This window comes from Neoarius graeffei, chromosome 17, assembly GCF_027579695.1.
Source record: "Neoarius graeffei isolate fNeoGra1 chromosome 17, fNeoGra1.pri, whole genome shotgun sequence".
Taxonomy (NCBI): Eukaryota; Metazoa; Chordata; class Actinopteri; order Siluriformes; family Ariidae; genus Neoarius; species Neoarius graeffei.
This window is the reverse complement of record NC_083585.1, coordinates 66,543,642-66,568,205: the sequence shown is the minus strand read 5'-3', so window position 1 is coordinate 66,568,205 and position 24,564 is coordinate 66,543,642. Positions and strand designations below refer to the sequence as shown.

The window sequence follows — 24,564 nt, the reverse complement described above, 5'->3', positions numbered from 1 at the left end:
CTTCCATTAGAAAATATTGTGTGAAATGGACTGCTATTCGGGAAAAAAAAAGAGAGAGAGATTTTGGGTGAGTTTGACTTTTCAACCAAAGATGTTGCTTGAGATGGAACGCTATAATGGAAAGATTTGGGACTTGAGATTGATTTCTGTTAGAAAAAAGGAATTAGGCTGAGATAGATTTTCATTACAGAAACTAAAAACTGGTGAGAGAATCCCATTATGAGAAAGATTTTAGGCGAGTTCGCTTTGTTGCTCAGGTACAAAACGAAAAGAAAAAAAAAGCGACTGTTGGACGCTAAACATCTCAAAATGTAAGGTAAAGGGGAAGAACTGTGCCAGACTTTTCTTTAAGCGTTGAGCTGCTCGTACTGAAACCTGGAGCAGTGTGTCACGAGCAGTGACTGAAACTGGAAGGAAGGTGACGTTGGTTTGAACTGAACTGTTTACTCACCGAGTCAAATTTCAGCAAATGACACATTCACACCAGTCCTGATCTAAAAAACAAAAGAAAATGTACATTTCAATAAACTATCCCAACTCATCCATGGTAAGTTCTACATATTTTCAGGTGTGTAGACTGTAGAAATGTGTGTAGAAATAATAATAATACATTTCATATGAAGTGTCAGTCAAAAATGTTCACGCACAAACAAGCGTGCATGTTCATGCTCACGTTCACTGACTCCGAGATTAAACCTTGAGGTCCCTCCCTGTTCAGCCTTACTTTATCTGAGAGTCTCTCACTGTCCACTTCAGCAGAAGTCCACAGGAACGGAGCTAAGAGAAGATTAAACATGGCAACCTCCGGGCTACAGGTTGGCGGATTCGTGTTAGGACTCATCGGCGTGGCTGCGGTCATCGCCGCGACCGCGATGAACAACTGGAGCACGCAGGACCGCCAGGGTGACGTCGTAACCGCCGTGTACACGTACAAAGGCCTGTGGCAGGACTGCGAGGTGTCCACGTCTGGGTTCACCGAGTGCCGGCCGCTCTATGGCCTTCTGGGATACTCAGGTGGGTATTTTATTTTAAGGGACTAAACTGTAAAGAGTAAAGTGGGTTTGGGTAACGAAACTGGAGTGAAGTGGACCAAGTAGTTTTATTTTTCATTATGGCTGGGTTCTGATAATCACATCATCAGTTTTTCTTTGGCTAATCAGAAACAAGGTACGCCACCACACTCGCCGGAGTAGATATGGGTTATGTGCCTTGCTCAAGGGCACTTGAGCCAATCCTGCTGGTTCAGGGAATCGAACCAGCAACCTTTTGGTCCCAAAGCTGTTTTTCTAACTGTTTGGCCATGGATTTCCCCCGAAAAAAGGACTCACGTAGATCTGAGTCACTAAATTGGGTCAAAGTTAGGGTCTAAGTGACTGAATTAACGTAAAATCAGGTCATTTTTCCTGACTAAACCGGACACTGATTGGTTTAAGTAACTGAAGTGGACTAAAGTTAACTCTTTAAGCAAACTCAGAGGGGGAAGAGTGAATAAAAAACTCAAATATGGTGAAGCTGGGGCGGCACGGTGGTGTAGTGGTTAGCGCTGTCGCCTCACAGCAAGAAGGTCCTGGGTTCGAGCCCTGTAGCCGGCGAGGGCCTTTCTGTGTGGAGTTTGCATGTTCTCCCCGTGTCCGCGTGGGTTTCCTCCGGGTGCTCCGGTTTCCCCCACAGTCCAAAGACATGCAGGTTAGGTTAACTGGTGACTCTAAATTGAGCGTAGGTGTGAATGTGAGTGTGAATGGTTGTCTGTGTCTATGTGTCAGCCCTGTGATGACCTGGCGACTTGTCCAGGGTGAACCCCGCCTTTCACCTGTAGTCAGCTGGGATAGGCTCCAGCTCGCCTGCGACCCTGTAGAACAGGATAAAGCGGCTACAGATAATGAGATGAGATGAGATGGTGAAGCTGATTTACTAAAGCGAACGATAGTGGACTAGACATGGGTTCAAGTAGCGTTGGGTCCTTTCACACTTGGCCTGAACACTCAGTTCTCAATACTCGAGGGCGTCACCATCACATCTTTGTTTTTTACTCGGCTGAATTTGTTCCAAGCCATGAAGCAACAGTACAAAAGAGGAGATAATACATTTATATCCTATATGTATGTACAGTAATTACTATTCCTTTACTTTTGCCTGACACTGGTCTCTGGGTGAACCCTTCGCATCAGTGCTGCTTTCTTACGTGGAAAAAGAAACGAGTTTCTTCACTTTAAACATCACAAAGTCATTCTGTCTCATTTCGAGGCCACTTTATTCACCACTGTGAAACTTAACCAAGGAAGTAACCTGGCAAGTTCTGCTAATTATTACTCATGGTTCCTACTCAGCGTAGAGAACTGCTCTCCGGAGTGATTGGGTTTCTGCACCCAGGTTCAAAAAGAGCTTTTTCCCCCCGCACACTCGCCTGTAAAGTAAATTTAAATGGACTATAGGACGGTTCAACCGAACTAAAGTGGACTTGGGTGGGTTTAAATGAGGTGGACTGATTAAAATGGACCAGAAGTAAAGCCCAAGTCTCAGACTAACATGTCCAGGTGAGCAAGAAATCAGTTCCTGGGACTACACCCAGGTTCAAAAACAACTGTCATGTTTCAAGGGTTTGTGCTGAACTTCCTGTTCTTGCTCAAGTCTGAACACTTCCTGAAGTAGAATAAAGTGGAACAGGTCGGTTTGAGTAAATAAAGTAGATTGCAGTGCACACTGAAGGTGACGATGTTGCGTAAAAACCCAAATACACAAGGAGATCTGATTCAGTGTGAGTGAAACCCAGTGCTTAAATGCTGCATTAGAAACATTACCTTCAGAACTGAACTTAATGCTGACTGTGATACGGTATGTCAAAGCCCCATATCGCTCAGAAAGAAAAATGGTGGCATGAGTCAACGTATTTTTTTTTTTTTTTAAATGTCAAGGAACCAAAAGAACAGTCGTCTCACTGGAGCAGGGACAAACTCCACACACTCGAGATGATGAATGCAGAAGTAAAGCAACCACGTCCACATTCGGTCAACACCGTTATCAGGAATAAAACAAACACGGCAGGCTGAGTCACGAATGCAAGGAAAAAAAAAACCTTCGAAAAGCTTTACAGGAAAACCGCCGGGATACAAAACCATTTTTATGCTTTGTCAAGTTCCATCAAGCTGTATCGTCTACTACAACGGCCACTCTTTGTCTATGTTACAGATCCGAATTGTGGAATTTTTCAACCTAAGTTAAGCCTAGGTCACAACCGGACGTACGATTTTTTTTGGCCGTGCGATTTTTGGCGTTTCCCAAATCGCTGTTTTTTTGTTCATGGAGAAAGACGTGCGTTGGCCGTAAGTTTGTCTTGCAACCTGAAAAAAACGTAAGCGCCCGTAGAGTTTGTTTGACATGACAAAGAACCTCTGCGGCCGGTCTGCGGCTCGAAAATCAGCACGTCACACGCGCGCCCTCCGTGCGTTTCTTGCGTTTTTTTGCACGTAGACCGGCCGTAGGAGCGCGTACTGTACGGCTGGTTGTGACCGAGGCTTTAGAATTTTTAACTCAGTTCATAATTTGCTACTTGCATTAGGGAGACTTACTGCAGCTCGGGTTCGGTTTAGGATTTGGGAAAACGTTGCATTTTAAACTACTTGATGACATAGTAAGACTGGACCCGTGAATAAATTCAAAATATATAACATTCCTTTCATCATAATCGTCACTGGTTTAATGGTTAAAACGTTGGGTTAAGAATCAGAAGGGTTTGAGTTTGAATCTTGGTTAAGGATGAAAAAAGGCATTTAAACGAGGAAATACTCAGTAAGTGTCGACAGAGAGGAAGAGGATGGATGGAAGAAAGGGAGACAAAAGGAGTGATAGAAAATCCCTTTTAAAGGTGCCCTTCCACCAAAACCGTTCAATATTGGCTCTTTTTGAAATGCCATAGTTCACTCCAAGTTGCATATGCATGCTGCGTGTGAAAATGTAATTCTACCCCCATTCCCTGTATTAGCTTATGAAAGAAAATAGTCGGAAAAACGAGCAGATCTGAAAAAGCCATACGAACTTGCGTCACTTTGAAAATTAGTATTCATGGCCTCGCCCACCTTGGCTTGCGACCGCCCACGGCAGGGTTTCCCAAAGTGTGGTGCGCGCACCCCCAGCTGCCACTAGGGGGTGCGCAAGATAAAAAATGTAATGGCGATTTTTAACTCTTCTTCTACGCCGTAACGGTTCTGCAGTAGTTTGTGGCTTCATTAATTAATTAATTCATTCATTCATTTGCGATGCTCAGCTGGTTGAAATCGGCAAAACTAAATGCACCACCACAAATCAGGGATGAAGGAGGAGAAACCCCAACAGATAGAGAGGAATCGGGGGCAATTGGTGAGGAGGAGAGAAGAGAGGGAGACGGGATTGCAGCGGATGTGGGAGAAGAAATGCGGAGTGCAGGCAAAGAGACGGAGGAAAGGAGATTGCAGCAGGGTAAACGACGTGAAGATGAAAATCAGACAGGGAAAAAAAGGAGGAAATACGATGACCATGATCTGGGTGTGGGCTTCACTTCACGTCCCAAACCACAGTGTGTAGTGTGCGGTGAAGTGCTAGCGAACAGCTGCCTGAAGCCCTCTTATCTGCGTCGCCACCTTCGCACAAAGCATGCACACGCAAGTCAGAAACCACTTACATTTTTCAGAAATGAATTGGAGGAGTTACAAAACGGCCAAAACCAAACAGAGTTTCATTCATGTGGCTCTACAAAAGATGCATTAAGAGCGTCATATTTGGTCAGCTACAGAATAGCGAAGAAGGGGCTGCCTCACACACTTCCTGAAGACGTGTGTTTGGACGTCGCCAAAGATACGGTGGGGTGCGTGATTGGCGAGAGAGAAGCAAAAAAATTAGATCTCATTCCAGTGTCAAATAACACTGTGTCAATGCGCATTGATGCAGTGTCTGAAGACATCCTGGCCACTTTGGTCAGCCATGTGAGACAAAATGAATTTTACTCCCTGCAAATTAACAAGTCTACAGATGTGGCAGATCTGGCCAGTCTTCTGGTCTATGTCTGGTACATTTTTGAAGGAACGGTGCAAGAGGATTTTTTGTTCTGCCGGCCCCTTTTTTTTTTTCTTCACTTTTGTGGTTTTGTGGCAAACAATGTTTGTCATCATTTTAGCACGATTAAAGATGCTGCCTTTATAAGAAAGCGTGTGTTTTTTGAAACTGGGGAACTGGGCGTGCGTCAACCTGGTTGGAGTATAGAAGGGGGTGCGCGGCCAAAAAAGTTTGGGAACCGCTGGCCCACGGGAAGAAAGTTCGGATTTAAGCGCGAGGAGAGATAGCAGAGCCCATCTCGTCAGTAGCTAACGAAGAGGACCTAACAGCAAGTTGAAAACGTGTCTGAACAAGTTTGTGTCTGTGTTATTTGTGGCAGTAAGACATCAACGTTGCATTTCTTGCTGAAGAAGAAATGGTTGGAATTTATGTTTGGAACACCACCAGTGAAGTGTAAGGGCCTCTGCATGCTCTTGCGACAAGGCTTTCGCAGATAGCTTTTCGCAGACAGTTGTAATTTATCGTTGAGCGGGGAGTAATAGGCGTGCGCGATGTTATTCACCGCCACAACGCAAGGGGGCGCGAAGTCGCGAAATCGCTAGGAGTAGTTGGTGGGTGTGGTTAGTGGAGTGTTTATCCTCCGGTTACTTATAATGACTAGAACTGGAGTCGTATAGATGTACGTACTTCCTCACTTCCTCGATCAACCGCTCTTCGTGCTGCTCCATCTTCGCTCGTGTTTTTAAAAATGGCGGTCGTGAAAACAAAACAAACCGGGAAAGTAGGGAAGCGGAAGTGCGTGTACAGCGGATGTAGAGTGGACCAATCAGAGCCCTCTTGTCTGCGAGGCTTCTGCCGTGGTCACAATTTTTGGGAGGTGCGCGCAGAGCGTCTGCGAAGGGGGGGGGCTACGCAGACGCCATCTGCGACGCCATCTGAAAAGACTGGGTTGTCAGCATAAATTGGCCTTAATGCAGTGTTAGCACTGTGTTCTGATCATTTCAACCACAGTGACTTTTCAAACTTCGGTGCCTTCAGTAGTGGTTTTGCTTCGAGGTTGCATTTAATCCCTGGATCTGTACCAACCACCAGCTCACAAGCTGTCAGTAAAACATGAACTTTTTGTTCGAAGGTTTTAGTTACAAAACAGCATGTTCATATTCTCCACGTTAGCATGTATGACACGGTCACAAGCTCGGCAAGGATGAGAGTTTTCTAGCCTAGTAAACTAGACCCACCCGCCTAGCGGACAAAAATATTTTTGCCTACGAGTGGGTCTAGCCTCGCACCATATAAACAAAAACACCCCGGGCATCAAATCGTGCCCGCCAATCACAACGCAAGGTTTTTGTTTGGATTCTTTGGGCGGGCTTTTGCAGGAGTGACGACAAGGCTGCACGACGCTGGAGAAAGCGCAGCAGGAAAGATGGCTACGGCTAGTGAACAGCGCGCGTTTGACTCCGCTTTGGAATCAGTTTTAGAAGAATTAGACTTGGAGTTTTGGTTGAAACATGAGCAGGAAGAGGCTCTCCGCTCATTCCTTTTCAAGAAGGACGTTTTCGCTGTTTTGCCGACCGGCTATGGCAAAAGTCTGATCTGCCAGCTGGCTCCGCTCGTAGCCAAAAGGATGGGGCTAGTTTGTGCAGTACGAAGAATTAATAAACAGCTTTGAAACATTACTTTTTGATTGTTTCTTATTTTCCCGTTATTTTAAATTTAAGGGAAATTATTTCACCAAACACCACTAAATAAAAACTCTCAAAAACAGTTTAAGCAAACCCTTGAAAAACACTTGGAAAAAAAAAATGAATGTATGTGGTACAGACTCCAAACTTGTGGTCATTATCTCCAAACTTCTTAATATCTAGAACCTGTTTATTAATTAAGACGCATTTTGAAAAATTATTTATTTCAAGGCCTCCCCCACTGCTTTCTGTCGCTCTGACTACGTCACAGTCACTGTTGCGCTGATTGGTCAGAGTGTTGGCCTATACGCATAGAGACCATTTGAGAGACAGCGGTTTGTTCCTCCTACCCCCGCCGGAAATGTCTACGAGCGAGACCAGACTAAATATTCACATTTATGGCCCTTTTCCACTACCCTTTTTCAGCTCACTTCAGCTCGCTTCAGCTCACTTCAGCCCGACACGGCTCGCGTTTTGACTACCAAAAACCAGCACGACTCAGCTTGCTTCAGCCCTGCTTAGCCCCTAAAACTCGCACGGTTTTGGAGTGGGGCTGAAGCGAGCCGAGTGAGGCTGGGGGCGTGAGCAGACACTCCCCTGTGCACTGATTGGTGAGGAGGAGTGTCCTCACATGCCCACACATGCTCCGCGAGCACGCTGGGATCTGTAAACACCGCAAACCCGGAAGAATAATAATTACGAATTACGAGAATTTCTGAAGCCTTATGCGCCTCGCCTCATCTATACGCTCTTGCCAGTATCTGTTGGCGTTGTCGGTGACAACAAGCCACAGCACCAAGACCAGCAACACTAACGACTCCATGTCCTCCATGTTTATTGTTTACTATCCGGGTCATGAGACTACCACTTAAAAGGCCACTGATGTCACTGTTTGCGCTGCTTAACGACATCACCTGACGTCCACCCACTTTCGCTAACTCCACCCAATGTGTCCACCCACTTCCAGCCAGCACGGTTCAGCGCGGTTGTAGTCGAAATGCAACTCCAACAGCCCCGCTCAGCCCGACTCAGCTCGACTCAGCACGGCACGGCTCAGCCCGACTCAGCCGCGTTTGTAGTGGAAAAGCGGCATTAGTCTGGCTTGCCAGGCTGAGAGTTTTCCGCTTTTTCTGAGTAAAAAACGACCTTTTTATATTATGCCAAATCCGTTGAGAATTTTTATTAATTTCAGGGGGCTGGGGTATGTTCCGTCATGCTGCTTAAACTTTATTAACTCCAACGATGTTTACACATTATTTGTAAGTCGCCATCTTTAGTCTTGTTTAAATCCCGTTGAATGTGATGTAAAATTCGTGTTATCTACATTGTTATTGGTCAAAACATCGATGTCGAGACCATCATAGCCAATCAAAACAGTTTTTACAAAGACACCCACATCCGCTTGTTCTGACCCACTGGAGGCAGCGTCACAGTGCTGTTAGCGTCACAGTGCTGTTAGCCAATCAGAGGTGAGACGTTTACATGTCATGAATATTAATGAGTAAGAGCTGAAATCCTGTCGTTCTCCCGCCACCCACTCCTCCACCAAACTAGAACAGCCTGAAACAGGAGAACCACAGCATGTTTTTCACCAAAACCGGCTCACAGGGCGTTCATTCATACTGAGACCACCGCACAATTAATGAAACACGATGCGAGGAGACCTTTAAGGATCTTAGATCATTCAAAATTTTAACAATTTTAACCCAGGCCAAAAGAAAGAAAAAAAACACCTAGGTTGAAATTTTTTTGACCTGTAACATATATAAATATATATTATGAACACTTTTTAATTGATTTTGTCCTGTACAGAGAATATAGACACTAAAACCTCTTCACCACTCTGATATTTCATACTTTTAATATTTTCACTCTTTCGTAAAGACACCACTGTATGCAAATGACATGATTATTAGTTCTATTCTTTAAATTCGTTTCTTAAGACAAGGATTTTTTAAGATGTTACCTTGACAGTTTCGGTGATAAACTTCCGCCTTCTTCAAAACAGTCACCAGATGTCGAGTGGTGACGTGCCTTATCAGCTGATGTTACTCTAAGGAGGCGTGAACGTCCCGCCCAATTTGACAGGTAGTCCACGCCTCCTGCTGTCAGGTCGCTCCTCCAGGACTGCGCTCCAGGTGTGTGACAGCGCGTACGCTCCCTCATCCCGGTTCATCGTCCTCTGCGCCCGCTTACGTATCTCCACTGCCTCTAAAATCCACCGCTGGAATCTATTCTCTTCAGCGCGAATGACTCTGGCCTCTTCCCAATTCATTATATGATTTTGCCATTTGCAGTGGTCTGAAATGGCTGATTTTAAGTTTTCTTGGTGTGCTTTTCTTTTCTTTCAACAATCCATGAGGAAATACCACATCAACACCCCGGTCAAACCATACAAGAACCTCCGACAGCTGCTAGTTCACCCCAAAGACAAAATACAACTGGACAATAAATGCAACGTCATCTATGAAATCCCTTATCGTTCATGTAATAAAGTCTATATTGGTGAAACGGGCAGATGCTTCCATACTCGCAAAAAAGAACACCAATTAGAATGTGAAAAAGAAACAACAAAAAGACTCACAAGATCCGAAAAAGAAAAAGCAAACCAAGAAAACTTAAAATCAGCCATTTCAGACCACTGCAAACGGCAGAATCATATAATGAATTGGGAAGAGGCCAGAGTCATTCGCGCTGAAGAGAATAGATTCCAGCGTTGGATTTTAGAGGCAGTGGAGATACGAAAGCGGGCGCAGAGGACGATGAACCGGGATGAGGGAGCGTACGCGCTGTCACACACCTGGAGCGCCGTCCTGGAGGAGCGACCTGACAGCAGGAGGCGTGGACTACCTGTCAAATTGGGCGGGACGTTCACGCCTCCGTAACGCAACATCAGCTGATAAGGCACGTCACCACTCGACATCTGGTGACTGTTTTGAAGAAGGCGGAAGTTAATCGCCGAAACTGTCAAGGTAACATCTTAAAAAATCCTTGTCTTAAGAAACGAATTTAAAGAATAGTTTCAATAGGTAGACATAATGAATTTTCACTCCATGATTATTAGTTCTATTTAATACCGTGTCCCGTTTCTGTCTCAGGTCAGTTCCAGGCCGTGAGAGCGATGATGCTCATCGGCATCATCTTGGGTGTGATTGGAAGCGTGATCTCGCTGTTCTCTCTGAAATGTTTCAAAATGGGAAACACTGAGGATTTGACCAAAGCCAAAATGACGCTGACGGCAGGCATCATGTTTGCTATTGCAGGTAAAAAAACAAAAAAAACAAAACAGAAAACCAGACATCTACACATGGATGGATATTTATTCATCACCTCACGATTAAGTGCTTATTAATTAAGCAATACAGGAAGTACTACTACCCTTGTTCCTGTTTGTTTTTAGGTGTCTGTGGCATCATTGGAGCTTCCATTTATGCCAATCAGATCGTCGCCAGCTTCAGGATGACCTCCTACAACCCTAATTATGGTGGGATGAACCAGATGGAGATGGGAGGAATGGGAGGAATGGGGATGTCTCTGGCTAACAGGTAATTAAAGAGTGAAGCAATGCAGCTCGGCTCCACAGCGCGTTTATCTGCTGGAGCAGGGTGTAGTCTCACTGACTCACCTCACCTCACCTCACCTCACCTCACGTTATCTGATGGACAGGTTCACGTTCGGACCGGCCCTCTTCGTGGCCTGGATCGGAGGAGGCCAGCTGATCATAGGAGGAGTTCTGAAGTGTGTGGCCTTCAGATCCTTGCATGCCGAGTCGACCCCGTAAGCACCGACTCCTCACAATAATACATCATAATTACATAGAGGAAAAATAATTAGCATAAAAAATCCTAATATGATGCACAGCTGTGTGTTATGATATTAGTAATAAACTCAGTTAATACTATTCAATACAAATATATTTCATTAATATCGTCATGACATACTTACAGAAATTAAATGCAATATATGATTTATTATGCTTAAATATAAACTGTATGTTTCTCAAATTATTTATTACATTATGCAAGGTTATATAATTAAGGAAAAAATAAATAAATAAAAAGCCGCAATTACTAATAGCAGGGATGAGAGTAGGTGGTCACCAAAAAAGCAGAAAACAAGATGGCGCCCGAAGCCGGGGGTCTGGGACGGATACCCCCCCCCCCCGCAGGAAAATTTTGAAAAATAAGGCCTTACAAACCACTTTTCCTGCAATCTGAGCTGTAGTAGATAAAAAAATCTGTTGTCTTTTTTATATATTTACATGAAAATATGTTTCAAATGAACAGGAGTATTGTTTGAATTCAAAATAAAATCACATTCTACATTCAAGGGTATGGTTATAATTCATGATCAACAAAAACGACAAACTAAATTCACATTAAACGTAAGTTTTATTAATTATCAAAATGTTCATATATTAAATAACATTTCTTAGGGAGAAAAGGTCGGTCACCCTGTGTCCTCATTAGTTGCTTATGATTTCAAAGTCTTTTGAAATATTTAAGTTTTCAAAACTGTCAGCATTAATTCAGATTTACTGACCATCATATACATGTTCACTGTATTAAATCAAACGAATGCTAAGTTTATGGGAAAATGTCTATGTACACTTTATACAATTATTTATAGCTCACAGTCGCTTCTCATTTTCATTTAATCATTTCGACGACTTCTTCAGCCTTTTGGCCAAAGACAAGAGCTCGTCAGTCCTCTCTCTGTTTTTTATACCAGCATCGATTTCACGCACCTTCGCTTCGTCTCGCTCGTCAACTGTATTCGGCATTTTGAGTAAAAAAGCCGATACGAAACAGAAACGCATTTTTGAAGCGCAGCGACGATGAACATGTGCAAGTTTCGATAAAATAGAACGATGCGGGTACTTTTGTAAGAACTGTTATGATTGGCTTTTGTTCTCTCCCACACTCCTGTAAGAACTGTTATGATTGGCTATCATGCTCTCGCCAGCGATGTTTTGGCCAATTACATTGTAGATAAAACGTATTCTACCGCGAGACTAAAGATGGCGAAAATGTAAACATGTAACATCGTCGTACGCTTGAGTATCACGAAGGAACAAACCCCAACCCCCCTCAATGAAAAAACATCTCAACGGATTTGGCATAATATCGATTTTCGCTCAGAAAAAGCGGAAATCCGCCGAAAAGCGGAAAACTCTCATCCCTGTAATAGGTTATTTATAATCATTATAATTGTTATTATTAATATAAACAAATATTTAAAAAAGTAAGAGCTATTTTGTTTCTGCATTTTGATTAGTGAACATAGATCATTTTATATGCATAATAAAATGACTGAAGACAATATCAGGTGTTTGAAAGGGGCTATAATAATAATAATAATAATAATAATAATAATAATAATAATAATTACAAACATAATAATCAGAATAACAATCGTCAAGTATTTAAATGGATTTGAATTTTCTAATAATAATTAGAAAATTATATTTTATTTAGTAAAAACTATTTTTTTAGTGTTTAAATAATACATGGCAATGGTTTTTAAATACCTTTTTAGAATTGAATATTAAAAATGACATTTAAAATGTAATATTTCTATTTTAATAATAATTTAATTATTAATTCAATACCAACATAAGCAATATGTGTAACATTTTGCATTTTACTGCTGTAGATCAGCTTTATATCAACAGACCCAAAGGTGAATGAATGAATGAATGCTCACTTTACTTTTCTCTTCTTTTTCCCTCTGTCACTGTTCCAGCTACAAGGCAGTGGCGTATAAAGTTCCAGCTCAGTCGAGATCAGAAGACAAGGCCTCTGAGCGAGGACAGAAATACGTATAAAACACGTCCTTTTACAGGATGTACGGCTGTCTCTCACTGACTCTGTGCTGCTCTACGCTCATTCATTCATCTGTAACGTACACAGTTTATCAGGAAGTGAACACGTTCATTACTGTCGTCTTTCTCTCTACAAATCTCTCACTCATCCACTGTTTTCATTCTTTACTTTCTCTATACCTTTCATTGTTTCTCTCCCTTTAACCTCTCTCTCTCTCTCTCTCTGTGGGTCTCTCTTGTTGTCTGTCTCTCCACCCCTCCACCCCGCAGTAGAATAAACAGACTCGTTCTTTGATAGTAAATGAGTTATTACAGTAAACTCCTCTAGAATCTCCTTTGCTCAGCCTAACAGACGACCTTTCCTTTATACGCATTTTCATAATCAATATTTAGTTTCCTTGTTTTTTGTAACCAATAAATGAAATTGGAGTATAATCCGTGGTGACTTCTCTCACTCCTCACACCAGTCTCGGGTACAGAGTGTGAACTCTGACTGTTCTCTTTGTGTTTATCATTATCATATAATCCACTGTATCATTTATTACATCATGACAATCAATACAATATTAATATAATAATGAATGTAACGTTCGTAACATTTGCATGCTTTTCAGGGTTTTTTTTCTAATATCGGTACAGTGTTTTTCTGGAATTTTATATTTAGATTTTTTTTTTTTAATGTTAAAAAGAAATCAGTTTGGAGATTTTTTTGGAGATTTCACTCACAGATTTCAAGTTCCTTTCAACTCTGCTGTATTTATTTCTTTTGTTTAATTTTTAAACATGCAGTTTATGATTTTTTTTAACTACAAAATATATTACAGTATATTTAAAAATAAAAAATATAATGGTAATAATAATGTAAAATATTCAAATTCATGCAGTAAAACTGATGTTACTTTGCATAAGAATTTTTATTTATTTATTTATTTAGACCCATGGTGCGTGCAAACAACCTCACCATACCGAGCATACATTTCGCTAAATAAATAAATAAATAAATAAATGTATTCTTTTTAACAGAAGACTGTAAACTTTACAGCATGACTCATTTCACTTCAACAAATTCATGAAAAATAATTTTCAGTACATAAATACTGTTGCTTTTATAGCGATATAGAACATTTCTAATAACTAATCAAATAATTACTTCATAAACAACTTTAGTATGGTTTAAGCTAATAAACCTTATCAGCAACCACAAGACAGTCTAGAAAATTCCATCAAATATACCGAGGAACATGTCGACCTCTCTGTCCTTATCTGTCCGACTCCTGCATAAAACACAAGAATCATCACGTAAATAAACTTTCAACACTTTCACTGAAGGAGTGACGGAGTGCTGAGGTTTATGAAATACCTGTCGGTGCCTTTGTGCTCTTCGTCCTCTGAACCTCTCTGTGTAAAAAAACTCGCTCCTCCCTTCAGCGAGAAATTTTCACTCTGTTTCGTGAGCGCCGGTTTCACCGAGGCGACGGAAAATTCCGGACACGCTCTCTGTCGGGTAAAAAAAACAAACAAACAAACAAAAAGCATTTTTGATAATCTGAATCACATTTTTGAAGTGTCTGAGTGACGAGGTCGTGGAGTTACTGTTACCATAACAACGCTGATTATGCTCCTATAACAGCACAACACTGAGTGTTTTATTCCTTTTCCACCACAGTGATTATCTGACTATTACACTTTAATTTATTCTCCTCTGTAAAGCTCAGCAGCTTCACCTCTGACTGTTACAAAGCGCTGACACTGGAGACTCCTTCCATAAATGTGACATCAAAGTCCTTCCCACACCATGTGGCGCGCAGGGCGGTGCCGATCTCCGTTTCCGTAGCCCTCGGCCTCTCGCCTATTACATAGCTAGGGTTACAGTGGGGGGCGGGTCCTCTGGTAACCGCGAGAGTTTGACTCCCCACTCGCATCTGTATTGCGGCGTGTCTTGCCAGACAGCAGTAGGTACCATTTTTTTTTTTTTTTATGATGGTCTTTGGTATGACCCGACCGTGAGTAGAACTCGCGATCTCTCGCTCGAGAGGCGGACACGCCAACCACTAGGCCAACTCACGGTATTCGTTAAAACTGTTAATGTTATAGTCAGGCTGTCTGTTGTTGCCCAAATGAGGATGGGTTCCCTTTTGAGTCTGGTTCCTCTCGAGGTTTCTTCCTCATGTCGTCTGAGGGAGTTTTTCCTTGCCACCGTCGCCACAGGCTTCATCATTGGGGATAGATTAGGGATAAAATTAGCTCATGTTTTAAGTCGTTCAAATTCTGTAAAGCTGCTTTGCGACAATGTTTATTGTTAAAAGCGCTGTACAAATAAACTTGACTTGACTGGCGGTATAAATGTGACACAAACACTTGTTCATGGGTGCAAGTATAAAATTTTCAAAAACCTGAAAAGTCTGACAGTCACAAAGAGGGGGGAGCCCCCCTTAGGGCTCGAAAAAAATGTTAAATTACAAGTTAAAATGGTTGTCTGTCATGCAATCATTTATAATATTAATAGTTATATGATTTGCATATTCACATCAAATGTTTAATTCATTTCATCAATTCATCTGAAATAATATTTCAAGTACAAGGCTTGATATTTCAAAACATCTAGCAACTACGAATTTAAATGTTGAAACAACCATTTTTAATCTGCTTTTGCTGTGATACCTTTTTTACAACATACACACAGCTCGAGTTAAAATAAGGGGCCGCGTGTCCTGATGTCGTCAGAAACTCCTGGATTTTTAGCAAATAACAAGATTCAGCTTTTTCCATATACAAAAATATCTATATTTTATAATCTGTTACTGACTACAAATGAGTTTTCAACCGAACAACCACATTAGAAAAGATGATAAAAAAGCTAACAAACTTATTTCAAGACCTACCTTACTTTTATTTAATAATTGAAAGGTAATCAAATGTAAAAAAACATGTTTATAAAAGCAGATACTTGTGATGAATAATTTCAATTCTAGAAGAAAGCACATTGCATTTGCACATCACACAATATCAGACGACAATTTAAATCACCAATAAATGTTTTGAATTCACTTATTACTACATAGCACAAAAATCAGAAAAGTGCACGGCCAATATCATACATGTAAACCTATACGGAATGTCCGTATTTTATACGGATTTGATTCAATAAACGTAGTATACGGGTGTACAAATAAAGCTGTACGGATTCTTTAAAAAAAACTTCAATATTTATTTAGAGCTATAATCAATTCCCACGATGATAAAAGAGCGCATAACATTTACAAACGTACTGTACACCACAGACAGCCAGTAAAGAGTCTTATGAAATTGCGCGTTATCTTGTGGTAGCGAGACTTCGTTCCACTTTTGATCATGCGCACACCGCATTGCGAGAATCCCGCCAACCGGGAAGGAACATTTTGTTTGAAACACGTATTTCCACCTGAGCGACTTTCAATAGCGACTGAAAAGATTCTGAATGGGCGCTCCGGCAAGATCAACACAGACACTTGCTGTGACATGCAGACTCGTGAGGTATTGGTGCAGGCTAGGGGTCGACCGATAATCGGCCTGGCCGATATATCGGGCCGATATTCTGCATTTTTAGGGTTATCGGTATCGGCCATAATTTCCACCGATATGTCGATAACATGCCTTTTTGCAGCCATTTCATTCCTAACGCGACTGTCACTGGATGTCCTTTCCTGCACTCGCCTCTCTGAGTTCAAGAACACGGTCCCGCCCACCACAACATCTGATTTGTTTGGCACAAGAGTCAATCAACACGCGTAGCTAAACGCTGTGAACTGTTTCAAGGTGGCCGTATGGGCACTCGGGCAGAAGCAGATCCCACTTCAAGGTAAGGACACGCTGCTTTTGCCGTAATAAGTCACAAACACACAAGTTGCAAAAGCACAACATCATTATATGTTTACATTCTTCATCTACTACTCATTAAAATAGTCCATTTGCATCTGTGTAGCCAGGCAAACTTAGCCTACGGAAGGAAGCACTTGAATTAGCCTACAACCAACTAGTCTCGCTGAAACTCCATGTAATGTTGTCCATAGTAAGCAGTCCGCAGCATAACGTAGGCTGCAGTCATTTTTAAATCCCCGTCTGGAAACGTTGTGAATGTGTCAGTAGTTCTACTCAAACAGTAGAATGACAGCCATACAGAGAGGTGGTCAAGGGAAGACGAAATAAAACGTAGTGTTTGTGTTCTGTAGCCTAGCGCAAGCCTACTGGCTATTTGTTATGGTGATGAGTAAACTTCATGACGCGACTCGTGCTCAAAAAGCGCATTGCACTTGTATATGTTAGGTAACTTTATAAAGCGCTATTTGAACATTTAAACACGCCAGGTGTGATATGGTGCTAGCAGGCTGTGTAATACTGTAGGGAGTTTGTCAGGACGCTTGTTGTGGGCTCAGTAATGAATTGTGTCGTGGATGCACACTTGCTTGGATAAACAGTAATGAACGAAATACATCAATTAAACTCGACTTAAATGTTCTTATGCTACTTCACATTGCGCTGTAATGCACTCCACTAGTATTTATAATTCTTGCGTAAGTGATTCTCCTTGCTAGCGCTTCTGATTCGGAAAGCGATATACTCTTAAAGGAGCAGAGCCGCGCGGGGCCGCCCCCTCACTCCGACTTCCGTTCTCTGAACAGACTCTTAAAGGAGCAGAGCCGCGCGGGGCCGCCCCCTCACTCCGACTTCCGTTCTCTGAACAGACTCTTAAAGGAGCAGAGCCGCGCGGGGCCGCCCCCTCACTCCGACTTCCGTTCTCTGAACAGACTCTTAAAGGAGCAGAGCCGCGCGGGGCCGCCCCCTCACTCCGACTTCCGTTCTCTGAACAGACTCTTAAAGGAGCAGAGCCGCGCGGGGCCGCCCCCTCACTCCGACTTCCGTTCTCTGAACAGACTCTTAAAGGAGCAGCCGCTCCTTTTAACCAGAGCTTTTAACACTCCGTTCTCACTTTCTCTATCCAGAATCCAGAGTGTATTTTCATTTATTTTCCACTGAAAATGGTGAGCTGTAATATAGTAGGGAGTGATTTATTTTTTTATTGGTGATTATTTTATTTCTCATTTTATTCTAACTAATGTTTGACTTTAATGCTGCTGGCATCTCCCTGCACAAAATTTCATGTTCAATTTTACAATTAAACATACATTTCATGTTTATGAAGGTCTGTGTCAGTGTGTGCTACGTTTAATTTCATGTGAATTATAATGTTTACATTTATCGGTTGCACATATCGGTTATCGGCATCCCAATTCCATAATAATCGGTATCGGTATCGGCCCTGAAAAAAACATATCGGTCGATCCCTAGTGCAGACTGCTAAAAAAAAGCTGTCATGGAGTACAATTCAGAACATTAGAGTGACACTTTGTGCTTCTGTCGAACATTGGAGCTTTGTATTCATTCTGAAGGTTTATTGTTATTAATATTGAATAAAAAGTAACTGGGATATATCGTTGTTAATTATCATTCAAATTTGAGGTAAATTATTTTAATTTGCATCTTATACGGATTTTATAAGGGAAATACGGATTTTGGAGGTTGGTTATACAGGTTTGATTGACCAAAGGTTGACATGTATGCAATATAATTAATTTCAAAATTATTATTATTGTATTGGAGCCTTCCGATAAAAACTTCACTTTGACATAATTTGATCAGCAACCAGAAGCAAAGCACGCGGATCTGTCGCAAGGGAGGGAAGCGAAATAAGGCTTATTATAAAAGCTGAAGTTTCATTGGACGGCAGTTAACAGTGAGCCAATCAACAGCACCGTTCTAACTTGCACCAAAAGAAACGGCGACTCATGGGAATAGCTGTGTTGATTTGGTCGAACAACGTGCTACGTGCGTGAAACATGATATCACACATGTATAACACCGTGAAACAACGGGCTCGTCAGGACCGCTCGTCGGTGAGCGGCGGATAAATTGAATGAGGTTTGTGGCGAAGACGAGATGAAAAGATTTGTCTTGTGCAGAGACTGTACCACGGTAACCCGGTAATACGCTGAGAGTGAGACAGTGAGAGGGCCATCCCTATACCCCCCCCGGAAAAAAAATCTCAGAACTGAAAAAATCGGAGCTTCCGGCACATGCCGGAAAACTTGCATCAATGCTTGTTTCTCCTGACAGAACACTTCACATGAATGGGCTGCAACTGTCAGAGCTGCTGCTGTAGAAATTTAATCAACACCTTCTGACCAATCACAATCCAGCTGTGCTGTGAGACTAAACAAACAAACAAACAAACAAACAAACAAACAAACAAACAAGCTGTCTCATTTTGTTTGCGTGACATCGTGTGAGCAAAATGCCATATTCAAGCGGGAATAAACGTGAGTGTGCAGTGATGTCATCAATGATCAGAGGTTGAAGGAGTGTACGCATACGCTCAGCGGCCACTTTAATAGGAACTCGTTCTTGAGTCTAAAGGCCAATTTATGCTGACAACCCAGTCTTCGCAGACGGTGTCGCAGACAGTGTCTGCGTAGCCCCCCCACCTTCGCAGACGCTCTGCACGCACCTCCCAAAAATTGTGACCACCGCAGAAGCGTCGCAGACAGCGCCGCAGACAAGAGGGCTCTGATTGGTCCACTCTACATCCGCTGTACACGCACTTCCGCTTCCTACTTTCCCGGTTTGTTTTGTTTTCACGACCGCCATTTTTAAAAACACGAGCGAAGATGGAGCAGCATGAAGAGCGGTTGATTGAGGAAGTGAGGAAGTACGTACATCTATACGACTCCAGTTCTAGTCATTATAAAAAAAAAAGTTCTAGTCATTATACTGTAAGTAACCGGAGGATAAACACTCCACTAACCACACCCACCAACTACTCCTAGCGACTTCGCCCCCCCCCGCGTTGTGGTGGTGAATAACATCGCGCACGCCTATTCCCCTGCTCAACAATAAATTACAACTGTCTGCGAAAAGCTATCTGCGAAAGCCTTGTCGCAAGAGCATGCAGAGGCCTTAAGGCTACGTTCAGACTGCAACCTGAAACGACCCGTATCCGATTTGTTGTGAAATCCGATTTTTTTGTTAGGCCGTTCACATTACCAATTAAATGAGACTTGTATGCGATCTCCAATATAAACGGAAAACGACCCAAAAGTGTCCCGCATGCGCAAATTGACACGTAATAAGCACATCTACGTAATACATAAACAAAAAAAAGCGCACTCTTCAAGTTTAATGATTTATTTTTTGTTTGTTTGTTTAATTATCTGGTTAGTGTTAAAGTGTGAGGTCTCGTGTGTGTTTTTGTTTCTGAACTGAAATGAAAACGTGTAGCCTGGTAACGAGGGTTGACTCTTAAATGTCTCTCTAATTTCTGTATAAGTGCACTACATGTTACTAGGAAGTAATGGATTTTTAAACTCTATATAGTGCACTCGAGCTTCAGTAGGCAGTCATTTGGGACACGGCCGCTGTATTACCAAACTCTTAATTCAGGCTTAATAATTTTCACATATTTATTTGGTCATATTAATAAACTTTTTCTACATTTTTATAAATATTTATTTAGATTGTTTATAGCCAGCTGAATTCTGCAACTTCTCTCAGCGCTGGCTCAAGGTGCAGAAACACCAGTGCAGTTTGCGATGGAGATGAGGCGAGACCTGGCAATGTGGTTTTTGTGGCGGCGGCGGAACTCACACAATAATCTGATTAATGTGGGCAGCAGAGTAATGAGACCGAAGGTGTCAAAGTACTGGAAATTTCCAGAACAATCTGATAATCTTGTAATACAGGATGGTTTAAGTTATAAATCAGTTATAGAAACTGTTTTATTTAATCAGGCTAACAGATCAACATCCAGGTCCCGACCAAATCCACCATTAGCTTGATCAATTCTATAAAAGTCTATTTAAATTCTGAAAACTGTACAAATGTTGTTGTTTTCCACCAAAGAGGCGGGGTTAGCCAACGCAGAATAGTGACGTTTGTCTCTTGTTGATGACGTGTAGGTCGCATGAATGCGACCTGTCCGGTCAGACTGCAGTCGCATGTGAAAATATCGGATATGCATCGGAATTAGGACCACATATCCAAGCGGCCTGGGTCGCATGTGAAAAAAATCGGATCTGTGTCGTTCAGATTGTCAATAACAAATCGGATACAGGTCGCATATGGGCAAAAAAATCGGATCTGTGTCGTTCAGATTGTCAATAACAAATCGGATACAGGTCGCATATGGGCAAAAAAATCGGATATGGGTCGTTTCAGGGTGCAGTCTGAACATAGTCTAAGATCCCTGTTCTTGGCTGCAGGAGTGGAACCCAGTGTGTTCTTCTGCTGTTGATGAGATGCTTTTCTGCTCACCATGGTTGTAAAGAGTGATTATATGAGTTACTGTATCCTTCCTGGCAAAACATCTTGAACCAGTCTGTCCATTTCCCTCTGACCCTCTCTTATCAACAAGGCGTTTGTTGACTTTCCACCCACAGAACTGTCGCTCACTCACTCAATGTTTTTTGTTTTCCGCACCATTCTGTATAAACTCTAGAGACTGTTGTGTGTGAAAACCCCAGGAGATCAGCAGATTCTGAAATACTCAAACCAACACCCATGCCACAGTGAAAGAAAGTCACGCTTCACTGTGAGATCATAATTTTTCCCGTTCTGATGTTTGAACATTAACTGAAGCTCTGGATTTGTATCTGCGTGGTTTGACGCACTGGGATCGGCTGATTAGAGAACCGCAGAAACAGCAGGTGGGTGTATACGGTAGGTATTCCTAATAAAGTGGCCGGTGAGTGTATAAAGGAATTCACTTGTCGCCCATCACTTTGTAGCTGACATTCCAGACTCTGGTTGCTTCGGTAACCCTCTTGTATATTTATTTATAATTTACTTTTGCTCTCATCTTTCAAAGCTGAGATGAGTTTAACTCGGTACCCGCCCACTTTGCATTTCACCTGTCATCGGTACAAGTCGATACATTTCATTGGTCTCTGTCTGTTCGCCACATCGTTGCTAGTCTCTTCCTGTGTTTACACCCTTTCAGAGGCGGAGCAAAGTCTCTGACGAAAAGAACGTTGTTCTTTAGGTAATTAATCCTTATTAACAGTTAACAATCTAACCAAAGACCTCTAACATGAGTTCGCAAGGTAACACAATGCCATTTGCAAACTTTATTTATTTATTTTTAGTGACTACAAACTGCTGTAGCTGTTATTTCAGATAAAAACACTAAACTAAAGCATACCTTTGTACTGAAACTCACTTCTGCTGCATTTTGCGATGGAAGAGCTGCACATCCGACCCTGAAAATAAAAAAGAGAATCTAATTTGCTCTTAAAAATCGAAAACAACAATACAGTTGCAATAAAAGTGTTGAATCTGACCTTGATGGTGTTTGAGGTCTCAGTGATCCTGGTTTAGCTTCCACACACACTGGAGGAACTGAAATCAGATGGTCCAGTCACACAAACTAAACGTTTCACAAACCTTTTCCTTCCCTTTCACCTCTTTGCGTGTGCACATTTTTTAAATTTCCTTTTTCTTTTCTTTTGTGTGTGATATGATGATATTGTATATATTTGGTTCTGCAGTGTATTACAAAAAAGCACTGCAACACTGACAAAATTATAATCAAAAACTCATTAATATTTAGAATGAACAAAAAAGTCAGTTATTCGTAGAATTTGTACATTTTCTAATGATTTGCAGTATGGTGCGTAAAACTGAAGAAAAAGTGTGCAGCGTGATAAAAAACATCATAATACGATCCTCAACACTTCTACAAAACACAATATGTATGATGACAGCACTGTTTGTGAACAAACCGCCAGCTACATTATAGTGTTTCATTAAAAAAGTCAGAAAATCTTTAATTTAATAATATTTCTTTATTCCTACAAATTAACACTGAGAAAGAGGGAAAAAATTAAAAATCTGTAAATCCATTTAAAAATTTATCATTTTAAAAATTCAAATCAATACAAAACTTTAACATTTTCAAAAAAACAGAATGAAAACGTTATAAAACGATACCATGATGAGAAATTTGAAAACGTTTCTTTTTAAAACGGCTGCCTTCTCATGCTAAGGTCACGCATCGCCGGTTGATCTGTGAGAATCGTGGCTGGGGCCACCGGGGCCATTCCGGTAGATTTTGGAGGTGATCCGTCACATAAATTTGGGTGGAGTAAATATGCAAATGAAGCCAGGTTTGCTGTGACGGTAGTGACAGAAGATGCCGGTGAAACCAATGGTGGCAGCGATGAATAGCGATGCATGGCTTTACGGCAATGACGGCAGTGTGTACGGTTTTAAGCCACACCCCCTAGGCAAACTTTTCACTTTCTGTCGAACGTTGTCCCCTGAACATTTTGAGCTCGATGGTTGTGATGGAATGCTACAGTAACCCCTGGTAGCCCACATAAGCCTTGTGTACGCCTCAAGGATGCTCACGGATGCCTTCACGGTTGTGACGGTTGAATTCATCCTAGCGGTCTGCGCGGTACAGAATTTTCAGTCCCGCTCCCGCCTGCTCCCGCATTGTACAGTCCCGCTCCCGCAAAGAATTATGATTTTCAGTCCCGCTCCCGCCCGCTCCTGCATTGTGCAGTCCCGCTCCCGCCCGCTCCCGCATTGTGCAGTCCCGCTCCCGCCCGGTCCCGCAAAGAATTATGATTTTCAGTCCCGCTCCCGCCCGCCATATTTTGTCCCGCTCCCGCCCGCAAATCCCGCAGGATGCAGACGTTCGCGTTATTTCTCACGAAAGTTCTTATCATTGGCTTGGGGAATTAAACATGCTGAGCTTAGCTGAGCTCTCCACTGACTGATCCTTCACCTAGCGCATGTAGCGAGGGTGCGTGTTGCCAGGTGGCAGGCGCAGCTGAGGCTTTACAGAGATTCCCAACACACCGACCAACATCTACAGTGGATATTAAGAATATTGTACATTGCACATAGCTTATATGTCACTCCTCACACATTTACATTCTAGGAAATACAAGTAGGCCTATAAGAAATTAATATAATTTAAAGACACAGCATGATGGTGCCCCGCCCCCTACTTTGAGTGGATTTAATTCGTTAAATTCGTTAATTTAATTCAAGAACCTTTTGGCACTTATCACAACAAGCAAAGGGCAGCTGATTTCCCTCTGCATCGTACAAATGTCTGATTTCAGGACTCTTGATTTTTAACGGTAAATGTACCTCTTTTTAAAGCAGCACTTCCTTCTGAAGCGCTGTGAGCTTCACTAGAGGAGCTCTGCTCTTCTGCCATGATCGGAGATCTCAAACACGGAAGAGCGGAAAGGAATCGGAAACGTACGCGAGATTAGACCACATCCGCAAATTCAGGCATCTTAAAATGTTTTTATTAATGCCAAATAAAATATCCAGCACAAATTATATATGATAGACATAAATTAATAATTTATAAATTTTATTTTAAACACGTTTTTAGTTAGCGGGACTGCAGCTCATCACCTCTCCCGCCCGCTGCCGCATTGTGCACTCCCCCTCCCGCCCGCGCCCGCAATGAGCTTTCAAAATTTGTCCCGCACCGCACTGCTTTGCGTCGGGTCCCGCGGGACTCCCACGGGAGTGCAGGGCTCTAATTCATCCTACGCTTGACCCACAGCAATTTTCAACATGACGAAAGTTTCCGAGATGGAAGCTACACCCTTCCGGTTGTCAAGGTAGCTCCCCGGCTCTCATGTATTCCGACGGAAGGGCCCGGAACATGTACTAGTTGACCCTTGTAAGACTCAAAATCATCTACTGTAAAGTGATTCCAGCTATGTGAGACTGAGTGTCTGTGGTTTAAATGTAATAGTTTATGACTTACAGTATTAATCAATTTTACGATACCTGTTTTAGCATAAGTTCTGCATTTTAGTGGAACTTAGTGAAATAACCTTACAAATATTTTGCCTTCGTTTGAAATTGTCTTATTTTTTTTTTTTACCTTGCATTTAGATTTGTCCTCGATGAAAAATAAAGCATAAATAAAATGTTTTTTTTATTTTTTTATCTTTATATTATTATTAT

General features: G+C 42.0%; 2 protein-coding genes across 2 annotated transcripts in view; one reads left to right on the top strand and one right to left on the bottom strand.

The window, feature by feature from the left end:
• The first annotated feature begins 794 nt into the window (after positions 1-794).
• On the top strand, positions 795-12,537 carry cldn18 (claudin 18). Its single transcript, XM_060898227.1, has 5 exons — positions 795-1,014; positions 9,809-9,973; positions 10,111-10,255; positions 10,377-10,487; positions 12,456-12,537. The coding sequence occupies exons 1-5, from the start codon at positions 795-797 to the stop codon at positions 12,535-12,537; spliced, it is 723 nt and encodes a 240-aa protein (XP_060754210.1).
• An 860-nt stretch (positions 12,538-13,397) lies between these two features.
• The window catches only part of hfm1 (helicase for meiosis 1), a 91,428-nt gene continuing 80,261 nt past the window's right edge, over positions 13,398-24,564 (bottom strand). The window contains exons 37-40 of the mRNA XM_060897871.1: positions 21,903-21,960; positions 21,764-21,821; positions 13,895-14,031; positions 13,398-13,808 (exon numbers count right to left, since the gene is read on the bottom strand). Coding sequence (XP_060753854.1) covers positions 13,745-13,808; positions 13,895-14,031; positions 21,764-21,821; positions 21,903-21,960 — 317 coding nt within the window. The 3' untranslated portion in view covers positions 13,398-13,744. The remainder of the gene's footprint in view (positions 13,809-13,894; positions 14,032-21,763; positions 21,822-21,902; positions 21,961-24,564) is intronic.